The 23,302-nt window shown below is 36.4% G+C and overlaps 1 protein-coding gene across 27 annotated transcripts in view; it reads right to left on the minus strand.

Moving 5' to 3' along the window:
• Window positions 1–23,302, minus strand: part of KCNMA1 (potassium calcium-activated channel subfamily M alpha 1) — a 414,944-nt gene that overhangs the window by 141,256 nt on the left and 250,386 nt on the right. For all 27 annotated transcript variants that reach the window (XM_077183251.1, XM_077183250.1, XM_077183249.1 and 24 more), the window contains 4 exons: window positions 17,977–18,052; window positions 13,227–13,302; window positions 11,017–11,187; window positions 9,290–9,381 (listed from right to left, as the gene is read on the minus strand). In XM_077183251.1, coding sequence (XP_077039366.1) covers window positions 9,290–9,381; window positions 11,017–11,187; window positions 13,227–13,302; window positions 17,977–18,052 — 415 coding nt within the window. The remainder of the gene's footprint in view (window positions 1–9,289; window positions 9,382–11,016; window positions 11,188–13,226; window positions 13,303–17,976; window positions 18,053–23,302) is intronic.

A 23,302-nucleotide genomic window follows, 5' to 3' on the forward strand; every position in this document is an offset into this window, starting at 1 on the left:
GAACAGACTGTTTGGTACACTACATTACACTAACATATAGGCAAGTTCTTTCTGTCTGGTGGTATGCCAGACTTCTCCTGGCGATAAACCCATATAGCATCAAAAACTCACCAACTCCCAGGGAAATTATAAATAGCAGCTAAAAATAATAATTTGTATTCCTTATACTGTCTGTGCATGTTTTCCAAGATGACTGGTTTTAAACTACGGGTATTATTTTCTTCAAATGTCTCCAACTATTACTAATTAAGAAATTGAACTTTCCATCTGGATAGCTTACAGCTTTTGATAGCAGAAATAATTCCTGATTGTAGGGGAGGTTCTTTGTAGAGATCCAGTGCTTTTAGCTTTAGCTGGGTCTCTTACTGAATGCTCTCCTGATACACTGCATTCCTATGGAGAAAATTTAATACTTCCCTGGCTGATTTCACTTAATACGGGTTCTTTTCTGTCATTAGAGTCCACATTTTAAAAGTATGGCTGTGCAACTCAAAATATTGTATAGCAGAAGAAATTATCAATCAGAGTATCAAAAGATTACAAGGTAATTCATGCCCTCAGATACCTCCAGAGGGTATTTGCTACAAAAAGTTCCTGCTACAAGCAGATGCATTTGGTACAATCCTGTTATGACACTCACTGAGTAGGGACTCACAGCAATCTGCTCCAGGGAAAAGAAAACATTTGGCTGCCAAAAACTCTTGCATTTGGGTATCAAGACTAATTGTTTTTGGAGTGTTAAAAGGCATCTGCACTGTGGTTTCCTTTTATACTCTGATTTGGAGGTGGACACAATCTATTCTTCTCTTCTTTGCTATTCTTATAGAGATGGGGCAGTGTCCTGAACAGTGACTGCAACAAAACCTCCCGGATTTCAAAGAATATTTTCTGATAAGATACTTGCATTAATTTTTGGTTGAAAACTCCCATCAAAAAAATCCTCCTTTAACGTAAGTCATATTTTTGCTTAGAAGTAAAAGAAATTGAAAACAGATTTCCTACTTGCCCATAGAGAGTTATTAGGTATATTATTTAAGAAAACTTGAAGAGTTTATATTGGAACTTATAATGTTCCAATCTGTCCTGTATATGATTTGAAGATTTATAACTTCCTCTGTTTGTTTTAGTAACCATTGTATTCACTTTTTAATTTTTTTAAACACATTTTTTTTCATGCATTGAGAAAGTAAAGCCAACATAGTGGACGTCTTTTGTTTCCTGCAAAAGAGTTGGTTAGTAGAAAGACACAGAATTAAGTTCATTTGGTCAAGAGAAATATCTAACTTCTGCATTAAGCTTTTCTTTCTGAAAAACGTCAGAACTAGTAAATTATTATTATTTCTTTTTTTTTACTCTTTATAAACAAAATGTATAAATTCCCTTGCCATACTGAAAAACATGATTTAAGAGTTTAGACATTTTTATTAATGATAGGTATTTAGGAGGACTAAGATTTTTGTTAAGTAGTAGTTGTCATTGGTACACATATTAGATATGAAACTGGTTTAATATACCAGTGGGAATCCATACTGTATGATTGTGAGGCTGCAAAATAAAACTTTTAAAAAGAATCAAAAGCTTATCAGGAGCCATATTCTATCAACAAAGATAGGCTAATCCATCCTCTCCCATATATATTTAGCATTATCAAAATGAATTTGAGAAATATGAAAAAATATGAAAATATTTCAAATATGAAGAACTGGCACAGATGTACACAGTTGATTTGATCTGTGATTCTACATAATTGGAATTCTCTATAGTAACTAATTTTTCCCACCCTAGTATTGACATAATGATCCATTTACTAAAAACCCTCCAGCTTCTTATAAAGTAAACAAAAATGGAGACAGAAGATGCAAAGCTACTACGGAGACAAACCGTTTCATAAGGAACACAATGAAATGAGCAAAAGTTAAAACATCTAGATTTTTGGCTTGAGATAATTGAGAACATACATTTAAACCATGTAAATAGCACTGTAAATGAAAACAGATCTGCTCTGAATGGGATTCTTTAAAAAGGATCTTTGCATGGTTCTTCCTTCACAGGACACAATATAAAAGGCAAATCTTTTGCCTGTTTATTTTGCAAGAAACATCCATTTTGCTGGAATAAGTAAAAAGAACCTGAAAAGACTCACTCCAACTAGTCTGTTTTAATAAATCAACAGTAATAAATACAAAATTCTGTTCAGTATTCAGTTGAATACTTGGTGTTCACTTGTCAAGTAACTAAAGGAAATGGGGTGCATATTGCTCTAGATGCCTCTATAAAATTATGATATTTATATCAAATACATATGCTTTGATCTTTTCATGGTATTTCTGCTTAGCATTCTGCTCATTCCTTTGTTTACTGACCATCTAAACTCTTTATATACCAACAGCAGGCTGCAGCTTGTTAAGTCCAACAGGTTTTGCTCAAAGAAATGATGGATGTCAGTCATATTTTCTTACTAAAAAAAAAGTCAAAAAATGTCAATAGAGACTGTATATGTGGTCTGCTTGTTTATCTATTAGTGATATGCATTCTGAAACGTACCAGTTTACAGTACATTTCTAGATGGTTGTGCTTTTCATGATTTACCAAAGATTACTCAGGATTCTGGTAATTCAGCTCAAAACTTCGTGTGTGTTTTTGTGTCTTTCTCTTATTTCAGCATAAACTGTCCTCTCAGATTAACTCTGTTAGAGTAGTAAGTGCTCTTCAGCCACAATCTGAAGTGTTTCCCTTTCATTTTCACAGAAGACTTGAGCCCAAACATGATGTTCCTCTAATGACCTCTTACGAAGCCAACGAGTACAGTAGAAAAATAATTAAACTGTAAGCTAATTTCTCAATTTGATTCTCCCATCAGGCTCTATAAATCTCCTAGTTAAAAGGAGACAAGCAGAATATATTAAAGGACATAGCAAACTGACTGTCAAGCAAGTTGAACATTTTTTTCTCCTGCAACTGTTTGTCCAAAAGTGGATTTTTATTATTCTCTTTATTCCTGAAGGATTAAAAATCAAAAAAGCCTTGTAGTTACTAGGAAGTGTTGCAGAAACTAAAATATGTCATTATTAAGAGTGTACAAGCATAAGGCCATACTGTCAGAGGTGATGTAATTGAAGTAGGTGAAAACATATCTCAGGTACCTTTAATTTCTGTAAATTGGACCTGATAGCTTCAACTGTAGCTATTTAGGAACCAGAGTGTATTTGTGCAGCTGCTGTGCTTAATTCTGACAGAAAATATCTGTTCTTTCCACCAGGTTCCATGCCTTTGGATTCTCCCTTAATTAATGAATAAAGAAAAAGGGATCAGGTAATACCAGGAAGCTCTCAAAAAGCTCCATTCAGTATGTGGAGCACAGTACAGATCACTGGAACCCTACTGGATCCTACATCAGATTAACACAAACAGGAAAATGTTAATGTCAGGCATTTGAAATTTCGTCTGATGCAAATATTAAGTCACTTTGTGACCAATACAAGAGTGCATTTCAGCTCCTTTAATCCAGGATAAATAGCACACTTCTTTGTTTAAACTCCACATTAGAGCTTTCATCCAAGTCTGTTTGCAATGGCATGCTATCCTACATGACTCACTCTGGCCTGCTTTATTTAAACTTTGCTCAGCTACAGCTAGATGAATTTATCTTGCATTTTTATGCAAGATACCTAAGGAATTTTGCAATGTTTCTCTATAAACTAATTTAAAAGTTAATATTCTTTTTCTCATGCACACCTCCAAAACAGCCATAATAAAATGAAAGTACAGTGATTTGTTTCTTCTAGGGTCTGGATTAGTAGGGACTTCCACTACAGCTTAAAATGAATATTCATCCTTTCATTCAGTATGAATGGCAATATTATTTAGAGTATTTCTGCTTTTATGAAAAATACCACAACATTTAGGCACAACACATGTCTATCACCAGAACACAAAAGTGAGCAGTTTACTATAAACAGCAGAAAAAAACTACTGAATAGCACGCACAGGGAGCCCATACTAGAAAGCTTACAGTTAAATGCAGGGGCAATCTACACCTCAGCATTAGCATCTCACTTGCAAACAGACCTTAACTGACTGTCCCAATCCCTCCAAATCCTGGATTTCATTTTTGTAACATTTTGTGGGGCAGATATCGCACATAGAAGCCATCCTGTTTTTACTTCTGAATTCAAGTGAAAGTAGTTTCTATTAAATACATTGTTTTCTCCATTATTACTCGTTTTCAAATCATCTTACATGTTTTTTAAGTGCTCAATGAGTCAAAAAATAATTAAATCCTTTGTAAGCAATGCAGGAGTTAGGAAAGGATCTTCATATTTTTGAGCATTTCATCCATGAGCAGAGCCAGTGCATTTCTTTCCACAAAAATCATCCCAAAATGTCACGAGTAATTTTCTGCAACAGAACCTGAGTGAAAGCAAGAAGTCTCTAAAACTTGCTGAACAATTAATCACTTCTGCCATCTCACATTACACAGCCTGGAATGCCATGTACTGTACAGTATTTAGAATACGGTAGATCAGCAGATGTATTAAACAGATTCAGTCTTTCTTGGGTAAAAATTTGAACAGCATCTACTGCTATTTGGTGCCAAATACAAGAGGGTTTTTTCAAAGTTTAAGCAGAGAAAAGGAACTTTTAAAACTTCAACTGGAAATATAAAAGAAGTGATGTTATTGTAGGAATGGAACGTGGTATGAGACCTCAAATACACATTTTAAAGTCATAATGTTCTTATATGTCACTTCCCACATTTCCCTTCTTACTTTCAAAAGAATGGATATAGTTTAATATGCACACAAAATTGAAAAAAAGAAGTTTCTCCTATTTCTCCTATCTGTCAGTCTATTTAACACTCATCAGATTTTCTTTATCACTAAGTGAAATTTCATTTGAAAAAGTGGGATTAGAAGAATGGCTAGCAGATGGGAAATAGAGACACCCCTGGGATCATAATGTAATCCATGTCACATTCTCTTATTACATTCTCATCCCACTGAAAAAATAATATCTTACATATTGCATCAAATTATTTAATATAAGAATTTAATGTCACTTTCTTTGGAGCTATGCCTCTCATTACTGCAGCAAATGGACCTTTTCTTTGGTTAAGCCTAAACTTTTCTTTTTTCTAATTTGTAATGAAATTCAAATGTCTAATGAGTTCAATATGACCTGTCAACTTAAATTATCTGTTTGTCTTTCTGTTTACCATATCTATCTGTCTACAGTTTTTATTTTCCTCTGTGAAGTTCAGTTATTGAATCCCATGTTTCCTTCTGGAAGGAATTTCTAACAGATGATTATTTCTGTTGATATGTTGATGGTTTGGTAATTTATGGCTTGTAAATTTAAGAAATCTGTAGAAATCTCTGGGAAACAGAGCAGATCATGAGAGAAGAGAAACAGGAGGTTCTAATACCTTTTACAGTAAAGGACTGTGATTTCATTAAAATGCATTTTTAATGTTACATATTAACTACAATAATGCCTCTGGATAACTTATTTTTACATCTTTTAAACCTGTATTGAAGTCTAGCATAAACCTGTACAATGCTGACAAAGCAAGCAGTTTATATAAACATATCCAGAGCCCAGAACGGGTCGGGTTGGAAGGGACCACAGTGGCTCCTCTGGCCCAACCTCCCCGCTCAGCCAGGTCAGTGCTCTCTCTGCCACACCTGCTCATGCAAAGCTTTCTGCCCTCATACAGACTTTGCATCGGATTTGATAGCAGGATTGCATAAAAAAGACAAAATAATTTAGTCCATGGAATTAGAAGTCATTAATTCAATGTAAAGACTGAAAAAATCAGTAAGTTATCCAGGCTGAGTTCATCAGTTTACAAATGTTCTTTCCATATGCTTTCTAGAGCTTTGTGCATGCTGATTTACAATAAATTAATATCTTCAACTGGAAAATATTTCACAGAGTTAAAATCCAGTCTGATTGTATGCACACACAAATGCAGAAATGGAACAAGAACAATCTCGATTGAGAAGTAAATTAGCAAATACAGAATAAATTTTGTATAGATATATTGGTATAGGTATTTTGGTATAAATGCAACAGTAAGCACTGCTGTTCATTTAATAGCTGAAGATGAAACTTCAATGAAAGACTATAAAGACATTGCTGTTTCTCAGAAGTCTCCTTACAATAATATTATAAAGCAGAAATTATAACTCAATTTAAAATCTAAAAAAATCCCTGTGGACTTTCACAACTAAATGAACCTATTATCTAGTAAGTTTAACCAGTGATAACTGTCTACAAACTACTTTTATTTCCAAAGTTTCTATGTATGGGTCTCATCTAAAACAAAAATAAGGTTCTTTATTATGCAAAATGAATCCTGTATAGTTTACGATCCTCTGGGGACGTTATTGGCTGAAAAGCAAAATGAAATGTGAGCTCAAATTTGATGTGTTTGTTATTTCTCTTCTTTAGTTAGTGAAGTTTGTATCAATAATTTTTATGCCTATATACTAGCTCCTTTATAGTTACAATTCCATAGCAAGGCTCTCCGTACTACTAAAGTCACTTAGTGTAAAACTCAAAACAACATTCATAATCATACACTGGTTTTAATTTCTGACCTAAATGTTTAATAATCATGTTATTACACACACTAGGTTTAGGAGGCAACATGTTGTGCTGTTTCCTGGCATGGCTGCTAGCTGGGGTTAAACCACGACAATGTATAAACACATATATAGATGTAACAAAGCAGATTCCATGTATTTATCTATTGTGTACAGAGTTAAAAAGTACACACATTTTCTGTTTCAAGGGCTGAAACTATATCTTTCACCAAAATTCAGCTGTTTTCATATTGGAAATGCATTTAATCTGGAAACTTTCTGACATTAGAAATAGAACAACTGTAGTTTCTCATTATTTTTGCTGCCAGAATCTATGCTTGGTTGCTCAACTAAAGACCTTATACTGCTAATTACTACCACATGCCCATATCCCAAGCAAAGGAAAACTTATTGGTTCTGACAATCCATTCTCTCAACACTGAATTCCAAATGAAAACTTCAATTTTGGCCAAACATAACATTTCATCAATCTTGTTCTACTGACTGCAAAAGCAACATCAAACAAGGGGTCCTAATGGCTTTTTACTGTGCAGTTCTCAAGCTTAGATTCTCTGATGAAAGACCCACATGAGCAAAGGAATCTTTAAACTACTTAGTAATTAATAATTGAACCAGAAAACAATGCATAAAGTAAATTGAACAGTTTTTATGCTGATGACAGAGATGAGTTTCAAGCAACAAATTATATGAGCAGTAGAGATCAGCAGAGAAAGCACTGACAGAGTGAGATAAAAACAAACAGACAGTGCATACAAAGAAAGACCAAAAAAAAAGTGAAAAAAAACAAAATTAAGCACGCCCCAAAGCTAGCAGAAGCCTGTAATCTGAAGTTGAGCTTTTCAGGATGTGGGGTTCTGACTGAAGATCAGGTCCAAATTTAGAGACATCTGAGCAATGCTGGGTACTAGTGACAATGTACAAGGGGACAAACAAACCCTGTTTGCAAAAAAGGTTTTTAACCATATTCCCCTCTGCTGTAACTCCTTTAGAGCTTTAAAAACAGAGGGATATGTTCTGAGTTTGAAAAATTTCTCTTTGAGGAAACAAGTATGAATATAAATATGAAACTGTTCTGGCCTCTGTGACAAATAAATATTTTGGGAAATTAACAATACTACTAATTCCCAGAAATAAATCAAGGCATTTAGTTTGTCTAGGTAAGTGATGAAAGTTTCCAACATCAGTGTTTACAGTTCACCTAAGACATTTGAGGGTATCTCAATAAATGCACATATTGAAGTTTACTATCTAATTGCTTGAGTGTTATTGAACAAAAAATTGTATAGTTACATCTAATTTTAAAACTTTGATTTACTTAAACAGTGATAAAAAAGTGCTCTAGAATTAGCTCTGTGGGACATTTATAGTCTTTTTGTTACATAGAGAGGAGCAATAAATCCATAATCCACTTCAACAAAATGTTGCATGGGTGATGATTTGAAAGGAACAAAGCAAAAATTATCTCCTTCAAGTAAGAAGGACAATTCATTAGATAAATTTATTGCAGTACTTTATTTATATCATATGAAAAGGACTCTCTATATGACTAGACTTTTAGGGCAAATATACTCTACCAGTGGATGTCACAATGGTATGTAATGGAATGAAGGATGGCAACACTAAAGGTGATATTGTGCTGTATCTCTCTACATTGCCAAGGACAGCTAGCTCAGTAAAGGCTTTATCCCAGCATGTCCAGGAGCTGGGAATGCCAGAAAGAGCTAGCTTTAACTTGGTCAAAAAACAAGCAGGCTTTCAATAGAAATGTAATGAGGTAATGTTTAAATAAATAAAATTTAACCTTTGCCACCAGTTAAAAATATTAGGTTTGGTTTTTTACCATACTGTTTTGATATTAAGGTTACTGCCTGCTGTTCTTCAGATAGGCCTAATATGATACAGGGAAGAGAATTGCTTTAAAATCCCTGGTCACAGATTCTAAACTCATGAGAGTTTGCAATATCCATGGAAGGTCAGAAAAAGCTGTATGAGATCTGAATCTGCTGGTTGAACATTGAGAAACAGGGTTCTTAGACTTCCTACATAGTCAGTCCAACCGAACAAACTGGTAAATATTATCTGCTATTTTGCATCCAGTAAAACAAGGTTTTCTGAAGAACTGAGTTGTCTGAAAATCATGCCAATTATCATTGTCACTTAGTTAAGAGACAAACCACACGATATTCTGATGCCCAAAATGGTGAAGTGACAATTCACCCTTGCTGCAGAAGTGAACTGCATGTGTAATAGCAGCACTTCTTACAAGCTGTGTCAGTGTACTCTGAGTGGAATCCAGGTTCTCTTGAAGAAGGGACAAAACGTTGTGACTTGTACCATAGCACAGCCCAGGTCTCTAATTACAGTGTGACAACTCTCCAGTGGTAACATCTGATGTCAAAGAACACAGCCTTGCAAGCTGTGAGTCAGCTGTTACCACCTTCAGGGGCTCTTTAGAGTCCCACAACCACACCTGGTCTTTTTGGACTTACTTTCTGCCTCGGGTTGAGTTAAAAGTTCCGCCGTATTTCTTCCGATTAAGGATGAGAGCAGCAATTTCTGGCACGTAGCGAGCAAACATTGCCTACATGCATGAAACAAAAACACAAAAAAAAAAAAAAGAAAATGGCATGCAGAGAGTGTTCTACTGCAGCAGAGGCAGCAGAGCCTCTTGGGATACTTACTTTCTTCCACTAACCGCACTATAGGAACCACCATATTTCTTGCGGTTTCCTATTAACTCTATGATTTCAGGGACGTAGCTGGCAAACATGGCCTAAGAAGAAGATAGGAGACAGAAGAAAAGACTAAAAAGAGAGGCCAAAGAAAGGGGGATGATGAATATTTTCAGAAGATATATATTCTTAAGATCTGAAAATGCAAAAGAAGTAGATCTATGCAGTTGTTTAAAAATAAAATTTAAAAAAAATGAAAAATTTCTTATCAAACAAAACAAGAGGGCTCAATGTAAAAGTTGGTCTTAGAGAAGGTACACACCTTATAAATAAAGAAAATGGTCAAAAGAGGAAAAATGGACATGTAAAACAAAACAAGAACAAAACTACTTCAAACTGGTATCTAACCACAAAAAACAGTTATGTCTACTTCTTCCTGAAGAGGGGAGGGGGGAAAAAACCTATCCAAGCCCCACTGCAAAAAAAAAACAAAGTCAAGTATTATCATTACTGTAACATTTCCGTTTCAAATACAGACTCTTTCCCCCATTGTAAGAATTTTAAAAAGATAAAAACAAGATTAAATCAGGGGTTATTTCCCCATCAAGAAACAAAAAAAATCACCCCCCCAGCCCCCCTCAAAAAACTTTTCCAAAAGTTCTTGGGTTTAGAAGGATTGGAATAATATGTGATAGAAAAAAGGTTTTGAGGAGAAAATAAAAATTATTCTGCCATGTTTTGTCCAACAAACAGCTTCCTTGTGGCTGGATACTTCGAAGAGCTTCTGCCATTTGACATGATCTTTGTCTTCACATGTCAATAAACAGAGATGAGAATGCATATATGCAATGCTCATACATATCTGTGTGTGTCCAATATATGGCATTCATAACCTTGGTTATATACATAGCACCTCTGTGAGATGTATGTATATGTGAAACCAATGGATGAGGGTAAGGTAACAATATACATATGTGTGTATGGGCACAATATACATTACAAGTCACCCACATAGCATTTACCTTGTACAGGGTAAATACTAAAATAAACTTGGCTAGTTTAGAGAACATTGCAACAAGTGTAATAATATTACTAACACTGACAAAAAATGGAAAAATTGGCAAGACAAACAGTAACTTGGGTGCTGTTTACATACAGGACAAAGAACATGAGAAATTAGTGTTATAAAAGGATACGTGATAAATTGTGAGCTAAAATTGTACTACATGACATGAAAGGATGTTTGAAATTAAAGGGAGCGTGGTTTGCCATCATCTGGATCAGGCAAGCTGCTCTTTAAGGCAGTCCAAAGCCACAGTGTTTGTTGGAATTCTGGGAAGGAACACAGAAGGGTGGGTAGGACCTCTGAAACCGCAAAGTGCCTTTAAATATCAATAGCAACCTCCATTAATGCTCTACAGCCAGTCACTAAGAAGTAGAGGACTACAAATAACATTCTATGTTGAAATATTAAGGCACTTCATGTATTCACATGCATTAATCATTTAAATGGATTTGAAAAATTCTAATTTTGGACTAATTCTGGACTAATTTGACAAGCTCTGCCAAAATATTTATCTACAGGAAAAAATGCATATTAAACATATTTAAATGTTTTATAATTAATTTTAGTTTAATAATCCAGATATTGTTCCCTTAATTACAATACTGAGATATAGAGGATCAAGTTTTAAGGTAACTGGAGTACTAAGAAGAACATAAAGAAGAATTTTTACCAATCCCCCAAGGATGAAGAAGACCATGAAAAGGCGACCAAGGGTTGTTTTTGCATAAACATCTCCATAGCCAACGGTGGACATTGTAACCATCAGCAAATAAACACATTCCCAGTATGTTAGCGGTTGATTATTTTGGAAATTTTCCCATGGATCCCCTGAGTTCTCCACCTACAATGTACAAGAAAACATATAATGAATTATATTAATTATAACTGGCTCTAATTAACCCCAAATTAACTCTACCCATATATGCATGTGCCTTTGTGTGCATATAGATATATACTTTGGCATATAATACAAACTCTGAATGCTTTCCTGTGATTTATTTTCATCAAATACAGAACCTGACCATGTGCCAAAATAGAGCACTGCAGTTCTTGTGCCAGTATATACAGCCTTGCTACTCAGATCATTTATGGGAAGTATCTTTTCCAGGCACCACTAAATAATGTAACTTACTCATGTAGTTTGGTAAGTTCATTTATAAAAATGTGTTCAGAATATTTTCAGAGTAAATCTTAGTTTTAATGCAATTATACTCCTCAATGTTTTTGTTTTTAAAAATTATGTTTCTATTGAAGGTATTACTGGCACCTTTAGTGGAATGCTACTGCTTTTTCAAAAAGCCAGCCACTGTAAAGACAAAACTATAAATTTGTCAGTGGGAAAGGAGTGTGCCATCTAAAATCTGCTCCATAGTAAAAAGTTGAAGTTTGAGTACTCCTTCAGTAGAATAGAAAAGCTTTTGCTGAAAAACAAAGGAAAAGAATTCCAAATCCTAGAAAACGGAATTCCCTTGGTGTTGACATAGTATTTAAGGGGTGTTGTGCTCTTTGGTAAAAACTAGGAAAAAAAAGGTATTGTTTTAGATTGAAACGCTACATTTGCCCAGAGGAGTGTTAAAATACGTTTCTACGTGAATGAGAAATATACCATAAATTAAAACACTCAAAACCTCTGTGCACCTTTACAAGGGCGAACATTAGAGGACTGATACCGCAAGAAAAGAAGGAGCTGGAATGCGATCCTGCCCAGCTGGACGCAGCTTTGCAGCGGAGCCGGTGGAAGCGCTCCGCACCGAGCCCGGCCCGCTCGGGCGTTCCCGGGCCGACACCGCCCCCTGCTGCTCGCCCGCGCCGCTGCCGCCCCCGGGGCACGGGCGGACAGAGTCCCGCTCCGCCTCCGCGGAGAGCAGGGCGAGCCTCCGTATCGCGGGGAGCTGGCGTGCATCCTTATTGCGGGGAGCTGGCATGCCTCCTCATTGCGGGGAGCTGCCATGTCTCCTTATTGCGGGGAGCTGCCATGTCTCCTTATTGCGGGGAGCTGGCGTGCATCCTTATTGCGGGGAGCTGGCGTGCCTCCTTATTGCGGGGAGCTGGCATGCCTCCTTATTGCGGGTATCGCTGGCATGCCTCCTTATTGCGGGTATCGCTGGCATGGCCCCTTATTGCGGGGAGCTGGCATGGCCCCTTATTGCGGGGAGCTGGCATGCCTCCTTATTGCAGGGAGCTGGCATGCCCCCTTATTGCGGGGAGCTGGCATGCCCCTTATCGTGGGGAGCTGGCATGCCCCCTTATTGCGGGTATCGCTGGCATGCCCCCTTATTGCGGGTATTGCTGGCATGCCCCCTTATTGCGGGTATCGCTGGCATGCTCCCTTATTGCGGGGAGCTGGCATGCTCCCTTATTGCGGGTATCGCTGGCATGCTCCCTTATTGCGGGGAGCTGGCATGCCCCCTTATTGCGGGTATCGCTGGCATGCCCCCTTATTGCGGGTATCGCTGGCATGCCCCCTTATTGCGGGTATCGCTGGCATGGCCCCTTATTGCGGGGAGCTGGCATGGCCCCTTATTGCAGGTATCGCTGGCATGCCCCCTTATTGCGGGTATCGCTGGCATGGCCCCTTATTGCGGGGAGCTGGCATGCCCCCTTATTGCAGGGAGCTGGCATGGCCCCTTATTGCGGGGAGCTGGCATGGCCCCTTATTGCGGGTATCGCTGGCATGCCCCCTTTCTGCGGGGAGCTGGCATGGCCCGTTATTGCGGGGAGCTGGCGTGCCTCGTAATTCCGGAGGGCTGGGATGCCCCCTTCTTGCACTTTACCGACGGGGTACGGCACTACCGAGAGCAGCGCGCTGCCAGCAGTAAAGCAGCTCGGAGCCCGCGGTCCGGCAGAAAAAGTCAACCCGGTGTTTGCAAATGCACTTACCAAATGTATGAACCCAGCTGCTGTCAGCCACGTGCTGATAAATATAGAGCACAGATTCACTAGCTTGATGGAATTACTGGAAATAAACAAAGCAAATAGGAGCTTAGACTAGAATTTGTCACATATTTTTATAGGTACCTGTATACAACTGCAAACTTTAGACTCAAGAACCTGATCATTATTTCCCAAAAGGAAGATTCCCTAAAAAACTTATTCAAAAGTTTATGTATAATATGTGTTATTTTTCCTTTCGAGAGTTCATATTTTCATAATTTAGATAGCTTGAAAAGAAAGTCCCAATGTATGAGAGCAGAAAGGCAAACAGAAACCTTAGCTACATCAGTAGTCAAAAACAAACTAATAGAAATAAATAATGCTTTTTCACAGATAATCTGGTTGCCTCTCTGTTACACTCACCTCTTCATTTTTCACTGCTATACACTCAGAATTATTCACACATAAATACATAAAAAATACATGAGAAAACAGATTCTCAGATTAAAGAACTAAGGTATTTCACAATTCCTGTGTAAAGTCCTAAGTGTTTTCATATTATTCTGCTTGTTCCTATGGAACTCTTTAGGGAAAATTCACATGAAATTAGAGTATTTCATACTTAACACTCACAGTTTGCTCTAAAAAAAGAAAACAGTATAATTTAAACCCACCAAAAACGTATGCAAATGGTTTTTAGTTGCACTGAGTACTATTTTCCCTATTCTAGCCAGAAGGGATTTTGAAACAAGGACCTCACTCAGTTTCGCAGGAAAACACCATACTCTAAAATCTTCTGGAGGAAATACAAATAAAACCTGCTCTCTCTTTTACAAAAATCACTGTCCTAAGAAGGATATTCAATAGAAACACGAGGAACTGTTGTCCATGTATGACTGTGTTTAAACAATCTTACCTATTCTTGCTTTTGCAAATATTTATAAGAAGGTAACACCTCAGAAAAGACCCCACAATTATCCTTAAAGCATTACATTAAAAACTATAAAAATTGAAAAAAAAATCACTATCAGTTTTAGCAGTAGTAATTTTGTGGTAGAATTAATGTTTCTGTTTATAACCACTTTAAGGACAATAAAAATGCATCATTTTCTGAACAAAATAACCCGTAAAATTAACCAGTACAGGTCCTTAAAAGATATTTTAGAAGTTAGAGTTAGTAGACATATGGGAGTACAAGAAATAGAATATGACTGGGTAATATGACAGACGAAATGAATACTGTATTCAAAAATAAAATAGCTTATCAGCAGTCTTGTCATTAGTGTTCACCAACATCAATATACTCCCTATTTCTCTCTTTCTTCAACTATGGTTGATTAAACTCCCAATTTTCTTAGTGGTAACATTCATTTATAGCACAGGACCCTAACCAATGGGTTCCTAGATTAAACAAAATCATAGGAGTGATGCTGATGCAAAGCTCCATTATCAAAGGCTGAATATCATCCTTCACCTGAGCTTAGAACACAAGATGTTCCTGATAAAAAATTATGTGTCTGTTGGTCTCTTCATATCACTGTAACACCCATTAATAGTACCTATTTACATGACTTGTTTGGTACATTTTATTTTTGAAGATTTATTAAACACTGTGTCTTGTCTGTCCTCTATGAAATACTCCCTGTGTTTCTGCCAGAGTCTAAATATAGATGAAGGATTAGTCATAAACATTTTCTCCCTCTTTAAGCTCTTTCCAACATCTGTGCAAAATCCCTTACTGTGAGCCCTGCTTAAGCCCCTGCAGATTTTTTGAAAAATATTAGAAAACAATACAGTTTTCAACTGAAAACTGTAGAATTCAATTTCATAAAACAAGGGAACAAAAAATCTTGAGTGAAATACATTTAATTTCAAATTAGGGAAACAAACGGGTCCTTGGCAGAGTACAGCCTTTTAAAGTGCCACTGTAAAATTTTGCTTTGTCTTACAGGAGCTTTTCAAATATACTTAGCTTTTTTTTCAGATATTCTAATCACCTAACACTTCACTATTCTCCTTACTGTCTCTGGTTTTGCACTGTGCACCTTCTTTCACTGGATCCAGTTTTTGGAATGGCCCTTCTGCTCACTGTGTAAATAATACATATTCCTTTAATCCTCATATCTCAGTCAATAATTCCAGGAGTAATTTTCATTTAGGGGTTACAGTAAATTTTTTTCTTATTGGAGAAAAGAAGGAGAAAATTTCCCTGCAACTGCACTAAATATTAAAACCACAGTATTGCCCAGTACACCCTAACAGTTCTCTCATCTTCTCATTTGTTACTTGTTATTAGTGCCAAATGCACTTAAATGCCTAGGTCAAATTGGTTCCATATATTTTTCATATAAATACATATCACCTGAAACAGACAATTCTCTTTTGTGAATTTTTAAATATTAAAACCTGTTTTTTCTCCCTTCTTTAATTTCAGAGCTAGTAATGATATACTGAATTTTCTATCCCAATTCAACAATTAAAGTTCTGTCATTGACTCTTGGTCTTTATGTTCAAAAAAATCCTAAAATGTCAAAAAAATTCAATAAAACCTTAGAAGTGGACTGCAAAAAATGCTAAAATATCTTAATTCTAGAAGATTTTTTGCCATCCCTGAGCAAAATAATGTTGCAGTACCAGGCCAAAAGCATACAACACTGTGTAAGCCTTTAAAGTAATAATAAAGTCTAAGGCCACAGTATGCAATTGAAATCACTGACTGCATTTAGGGAAGTAAATTTTATTTAAATAATACTAGATTTGTTGAAACTAGTAGTTTAACTGCTCTAACTTGTACAAATTTTTTAAAGATTCTCCATTAATCAGAAGGGCTCAGCACGCTTATTTTTTTAGGAAGCAAATTAATTCAGAACCAGAAGCTCTCAATTACATAGGATTCTGGTAGTGTCACAGAAAATGTGTGTGCAGCACGTGAACTGCAGCTCTGATGGTACTTCAGAACACACCGAAAATATGAAATTTCTCATTGAAGGTAGCAGTAATAAATGAATTTTCTAGCTTGTTGCTTTCTAAAAGCTAAACTCATACAAGACATTAAAAGAAACCCCAAACACTTACACAATCAAATTTATGTCAGTTGTAACTAGAAACTCTAATAAAACAAATTGTATTCTGTTAATTTGTTTTAATTTGACACATCCATTAAAAAAAAAAATAAATGTTTTGTGAACATTGCTGACATTCCAAATTATTCAGGTCATTTCAGGTTATTAAGTAAGACAACAAAGAGAGCAGACATGACTTTCTGGTGCATTACCAGGAACAGGGAGACACAAAAAAACCTGTTTTGAGGCAGTGACAGTTTTTCAGTTAAATAAATGATGTTAGTGATGAACTGCTAAGGATGAATTAACTGACTAAACTGAAACACTCACATAAGAAAGTTTTGCTTTACAGACTTTCACTAATCAACATTTGAGGTTTATAGATATTTTGGCGTTGTATAAATAATAACAGAGTTTACGATATCTAATATAAGAGTAAATTCTGCCCCAGAGAAAGGCTATTTCAATGAACAGGTCAATCTTAAATAAACCAGCTGTGAGTACCTTGAAAGTGATTAATGCACATATTTATGGATCTGGAATTTCACAAATCCCCCAATACTGAAGGGGCTATTAGCTTTTATCCAAAATCTTTGAGTTTATGGGGCTCCTCTAATGACTGCCATTTCTTATGACAGAGTTGTTCTCCATGTTCTCCATCTTATTCTCCATTCCCATACTGAGAATTCTGAGCTATGGGACTTCACCTTACATTCCCTGATGTCTTTGTTTGACCAGAAATGTCTTCCTTCCAGTAACTAAAGACAGATAGTGTGAGAATGTTACAGCACAGAGAATAGTTTCAAGGGTAAGGGTTGAAGAAACAGTGTTTACTGTAAATCTGTACAAATTTCAGTACCTATTTTCCTATTGCTACAAATTATCACAGCAAGGAATGGATTTACCTGCATATAAAGCCCTCACAGATCTATAGCAACTGGTGCAGAGAGGGGAAGTTTTCAAAATGGAATTGATTTTACAGTAATTATTGGAAGCTGTGGTCAATACTTCCCCTGCAGCATTTTAGAGACTGATGAAAAACAATATGTCTTCAACTGCAAGGCATGGGAAGGTTTCTCCTTATTTCCTTCAAAATGATCTTTTGTCCAAAACTGTGCTTTTCCTGCACAACGTTGATTTATTAATAGGCCAAAGAAGCAGTAAGCCAGAAGGTTAATTTGAATATTTTAATTATTACATGGAAGAAATACTAAGGATAATGAACACAAAATAAAGATAGCTCAGTGTAAATTTAATGATTTTGATGTGAAAAAAGATGCTCAGTTCAAAAAAACTGGAAGAGCCACAATGAGAATGTCTCAAAATACTTTTTAACTGTATACTTTTGAATTAATTTTGATTTCAGTTTTTTCAAGACAGCAGAACATAAACTGATTATATGAAAAGAAGCAATGTTTAATCAGTACATAGAGATGTAAATCACTGAGATTTTAATTTATCAACACATAACCTTGCTCGGTTTCAAACATAACAGTGGATCAATTAAAATGATGACATAGCAAAAGATGCTGTCACTGACAAATCATTCATCAGCAGAAAAAGGCTTAAAGAATAGATAACAAGTGCAGGAATTTTTCCAGAAAAGAAAAGCATATGTTACTAGGGCCCCAAATCAAATCCATTTACATTCTGTCACCAATGCAACTAAATCAGCATCCAAGAAAAAGTCTTACCTTGTTTTAAGTATATTCAGAAACTGCAAGATTTCTGAAAACTGTATCAGTCTAAGCGCTCTTAAAAATCTTAAACCTGCAGTAAAAGAAAACAAAGTTATAGTAAAGAATAATTCAAGTTGTAACAGCATATCACAATGACAGTGATCAATTAAATCAACACAGGTAACATACAAAATGTCAGATACCTTTGAAATGCTCTTCCATATTTAATTGTTCAAGGATCCTTAACAGGTATTTTTCAATTTTTTTTTTTTAAGTTTATTTCCCTAATAACAGGTTTATCCTACCAGAAAGTGTTAATTTTTGTAGGAAGTAATGGAAGGAGACACACAGGCTGAAAGCTAAGGGGGAAAAACCTCACTGAGGTTTCTGCTGGCAGCTGCAGTGCACATGTCCTTCTCTTTCAGGCTGTCAAAGACACAGGCAGGTCTGAAACATCTCAGTCCTCCAAGCTCCCACGTTGCTTAGTGAAAAATAACAGATCATGGGCAAGAGATCTGATAACCTGGATAAAGTAGACTGTATATGCCTGATTAAATTTGGTAAATCTTAATGACGTAAAATCTTTTATAGTAATAATGCTCCCTATCTCCACTCTCGTTTCAAAAACCTCATGCAGGAAAACAGAGAAATCACACTTTTTCTCTTAAAAATGGCAAATTTACTACAATTCTTTCCATCAGTCTGTAACTACAGGAATACATTACATATCACTATTTTTAAAATTGCATTTTTACAAATAAATAGCATTTTTATGTTGAAATCAGATTGCGTGCATAACAATTCCCAGACAACTAAAAAAATCAGTAAGACGAAGAGTGTGTGTGCAAGAGAAACTAATTGAGAAGATTAAGGGCTTAAATTATTAAAATAGTCTTATGCTGATAGTAAATGATTTGGCTGCAGATCTTTGGCATATGAATGAAAGTACACTCTGTACTGTACATATGCACAGCTTATAAAATTAAAGTAAAGCATGAAGGATAATTTTTATTAGAGAGTACAGCCAGGAGTTACATAAAAGTTGTGTAATGTGATATTGCAACTGTTACAGGAAGGTCCAGAGCAGCTTCTTCTCATAGATTCTCATTATTGACATCTATTTTACCCAACTCCAGTGCAGGAAACCACTTTTTATTTCTAGAAACTTAAGGAAATACTGATCCTGGCAAACATATGAACCTGGTCAGAACTTTCATCATCTCACTGGAATAAGAGGTTCCCCTGAAGCACAGGGGTGCATGTGGCAAGATGTGTTTAAATCAAGAAGTTTTTCTTGCAGTATTATTGGAAAGTTGTTAAATAAAGTATTTGCTCTTATATTTTGCCTTGTTAAGACTCCTAAGTAGTGTTAAAGTACACTCCTGTCTATTATATGGATATAAAGTTTCTTTTTAATTACTGACTGTGGGTAACTCTGAAAATTAATCACAACTTGCTAAATGGATTCAGGGACCTAAGTGAAAAGCAATTAAATGAAGCTTAATAATGCCAAATGTCAGATACATTTGCAATTAGAGAATGACAACTTTGGATCACATTGCTGAAACTGGGAGAGACACATCCCTATGCTCCTCTTCCAGGAGTTCCCACAGTTGTTGCTCCTATCCAAAGGGATGTGGTTAGACAGGGAAGGGGAGGATCCTTACTAGCTACCATAAACCCTCCAGCTCTTTTTCACCCAGCTGCTTTCCTCACTCTGCTCCCTATAAACTTTTATGAAAAATGGCTGGAGTAAAAACACCCTGCACTGCATCTGAAGCTAATGGTAAGATCAAGTTAACCATTGCTATGTTTCAAAAAGAAACCTGAGAAACATCTAAGTTAGCAATAAAATCTCTATCTCCAAATCCTTATAAGGGTTAAGTTATATTTTAATAGTCAAGTCATCAAATGATAGATGAAAAATACTATGTGTTTTTTGTGTTCAATATGTTTTTTGTGGAAAAAGAAAATTATTAGAGGTGAAGTCCTGCATTTGCTGCAGCCCACACAATTATTAAAAATTTCCTTCAGAGAATAGAATTAGGAAAAAGAAAAACAAATCACTAGAATGTTTGTTTGGACATTTTAACTACAAAATAGGGCTGGCTTTCAATTATAAAAGCCAAAGCAATTATTACATGGCAAAATTCTTTCCAGTATCCTGAAATTTCCTAGGCACGAACAGACCTCCTATTATATTCCTATACGTATTTCATTTTATGTGATTTTCACAGAATCATACAAGAGTTTGGATAGGGACAAATTTTCAAGGTCATCTTGCCCAAGCAACCCTGCAATGAGCACCTAGATCAGGTTTCTCAGAGCCCTGTCTGGTTTGACCTTGAATGTTTCCAAGGCTGCGGCATCTACCACCTCTCTGGGCAACCTGTTCCAGTGTTTCACCATGGTCATTGTAAAAAAATTCATTATCTGTATTCTAAACAGCCCTCTGTTATATTGAAACCGTTACCCTTTCCTCTATTGCAGCAGGTTCTGTTAAAGTCTGCTCCCTTCAGGCACTGAAAGGCCACAAAAAGCTCTTCCCAAATCCCTCTTTCCTCCAGGCTGAACAACTCCAACTCTCAGCCTTTCCTCACGGAGAGGTCCTGCATCCCCTTTTTTGTGCTGAGGGCCCCAGAGCTGGACACAGAGTTGCAGGTGGGGATCACAAGAATGGAGAACAGGGTAGAATTTCCCCCTTGCCCTGCTGCCTGTGCTGCTTTGCATGCAGCCCAGCACACAATTGGCTTTCTGGGCTGCAAATTCCCATTGCTGGCTCATGTCCACCTCCTATCTCCAAGTACCCCCAGCCCTCTGCAGGGGCTGCTTTGAACCCTTTCCTCACCCAGCCTGTGTTGGCTGGGGATGGCCCCAAGCCAGGTGCAGGACCCTCTCCTTGGCCTTGCTGAGCCTGAGGAGGTTCCCACAGACCAACTTCTCAAACTTGTTCAGGTCCTGGATGGCATCGCGTCCCCTCAGGCACCCCAGCTGCACCACTCAGCTTGGTGCTTGCTGCACACTTGCTGAGGGGGCTCTCAAACCCACTGTCTCACAACTGAGAGCATGGTACCTCTTTCAGGTCTACCCCCTTAGCAAGAATAGAAACAGTTGATATTTGTTTATGCATCAAAAATAGAAAGCAAAATTCACTCATAGGAGCACTAACGAAAAGGTCCCCCTTCGCAAAGCAGTTTCAGCTACATATACAAATGTATACAGCTCTCTTTCCTTAGCAAAATTTGGGAATGTGTTATATACAAGTGGAGAAGAAGACTTTCTTTTCTTATGAAATACCTACAAAACTGTTTTACATTTAAATGATTTCACCAAGAGTTGAGATATGGTAAGTTTCTTATGAATTACAGTGAAGTCCATTCTAATTTTGCACATTTCATAACCCTGTCTGCTAAAGTTAATTGTAAACTGCTAAACAGAATGCTCAGGAAGTGCTTGCTACTTTGTCTTCATCAGGTAACTTAACTTTTTCTTGGCAAAGAGTTTTACATTTGAATTTTCTTATGGGATCTAATTAGAATAGGATATAACCTGCTATACTACAAATTATACAAAAAAAAAGTACCAAAATATTTAATTTACCTTGAAAATCTCTGTAATAAGAGAAAAAATCCACAGGTAAAATAAAAGAACAACCTCTTGAGTTTCTCAGTCTTCTGCTTCTAAATGGATGACTAAAATGTGCTTAGGATTTGGAGTTCATTTCAGCCACAATATCCAGAACAAAGCTAAGATATTCATAGATATCAAGACCAGAAAAAACTTTTATTATTATAAACAATGTGAACAGACTCCTTAAACAATATGAAACTAAGTGTTTCCATCAATAGTTTTTGCCTCTAGTACAATAATCTGAGTTGTAGGTATGATGATTGAAATAAACCTTCAACTCTTCCACAGGATTCTTTTCTTACTGCAAAAATATTTGTTCAGCAACTGTGTTGCCTGTGCAGCAAACATACCATTTTCAAAATGCACTGAAAATACACTCAAAATACACTGAAATAAAATATGTGTGTGTAATATGATTTAATGGTGTTCAACCTAAAATCTGTAAAAAATGGTCACTAGGAGAGGTTGCATATTGCCAAAAACCTCTGAAATCAGTTTGAAAGAAATCAATTATCTGTTCAATAGGAAGAATATGCCATGCTGAACTACCAGGCTACATCTAGAATATACCAGGAGTATTTTTTTTCTGACTCTTTACTAAGGACCCCGCAAAATTGATGGATTCTTTAGAACAGAATAGTGATCCTGGACCAATAGACTATGTGCCAGTAGCAACACAATTACAGTCGAAAATTATTTTATCTATAAACTTTACAGCAAAGTAAAGTTTATAGATACAGCAAAGTAAACAGTATTATTTAGAGCTTTATTTGACTTTAAAGGCAATAGGGTATTCTCCTGTCTGTCAGACAGTTTTGCACTCTCTCTGCTGAACTGATGCTTTCCCCTGGATTAATATACAGAAGCAACCAGGATTAGCTACAGGTTGCAAACCCCAAGTCACCCCCCTCCCCCCAAAAAACTAGAATTTTCCCTTTTTAAATCTTTAAAGGGAAAGGAAAGGCATGACAACTATACTTAGATGATTTAAATGAGATTCTAATAAATAGAAACAGGAATTGGGATATTTCTTCATTCAACATGAGAGGTCAATTTGACAAGAGCAGCACCAAGCATTACACTGTTTCTCACAAATGAGATATGTAATGCCCATCTTACTGCCTTAGGCTGCTTTTTTTTTTTTTTTAATAGACAATAGTATGTCCAAAATATTGGTGTAAGGGTTCAATACACAGAGATTCTGTTTACCACTTCTATTCCTGACAAAGCATTCACCCACTTATCAGAACAGCATCTTCATCAAACCTATCAATGGCTACTTCCACCATAGATTTCATTAAGACCACACGCTTTACTGAAGTCAGAAAAATACCCCAGAATACATATTTAGGAACCTTTTTTGAGACACAGGATGGAGAGATAACTTTTAGGATGCAAAATAATCCCATTTTGAACATCTTCACAGAGTGCAGCAGAATTTTCTGAGATCTTACTCCCTGTAGATGGGCTTGAAAATGAAAGCTCAAAGAAAAATGACAAGAAGAAATAGAATGGGAGGAAAGGGATCTGTCATTCCTTGGAACCAACCCATACAAAATATTTTTATACATTTCCCTACCTCTGTTATGCAATAGTACAAGTGGGGGAGGGAATAGTCTGCTGCATAAAAAAAATGAATGCTCTATGACCAGGACAGTAAAACTACAATCAAGTTTAGAATAAATCTTTCTGCTGCACATTCCTTCAACTT

This window comes from Agelaius phoeniceus, chromosome 9 (assembly GCF_051311805.1).
Source record: "Agelaius phoeniceus isolate bAgePho1 chromosome 9, bAgePho1.hap1, whole genome shotgun sequence".
Taxonomy (NCBI): domain Eukaryota; kingdom Metazoa; phylum Chordata; class Aves; order Passeriformes; family Icteridae; genus Agelaius; species Agelaius phoeniceus.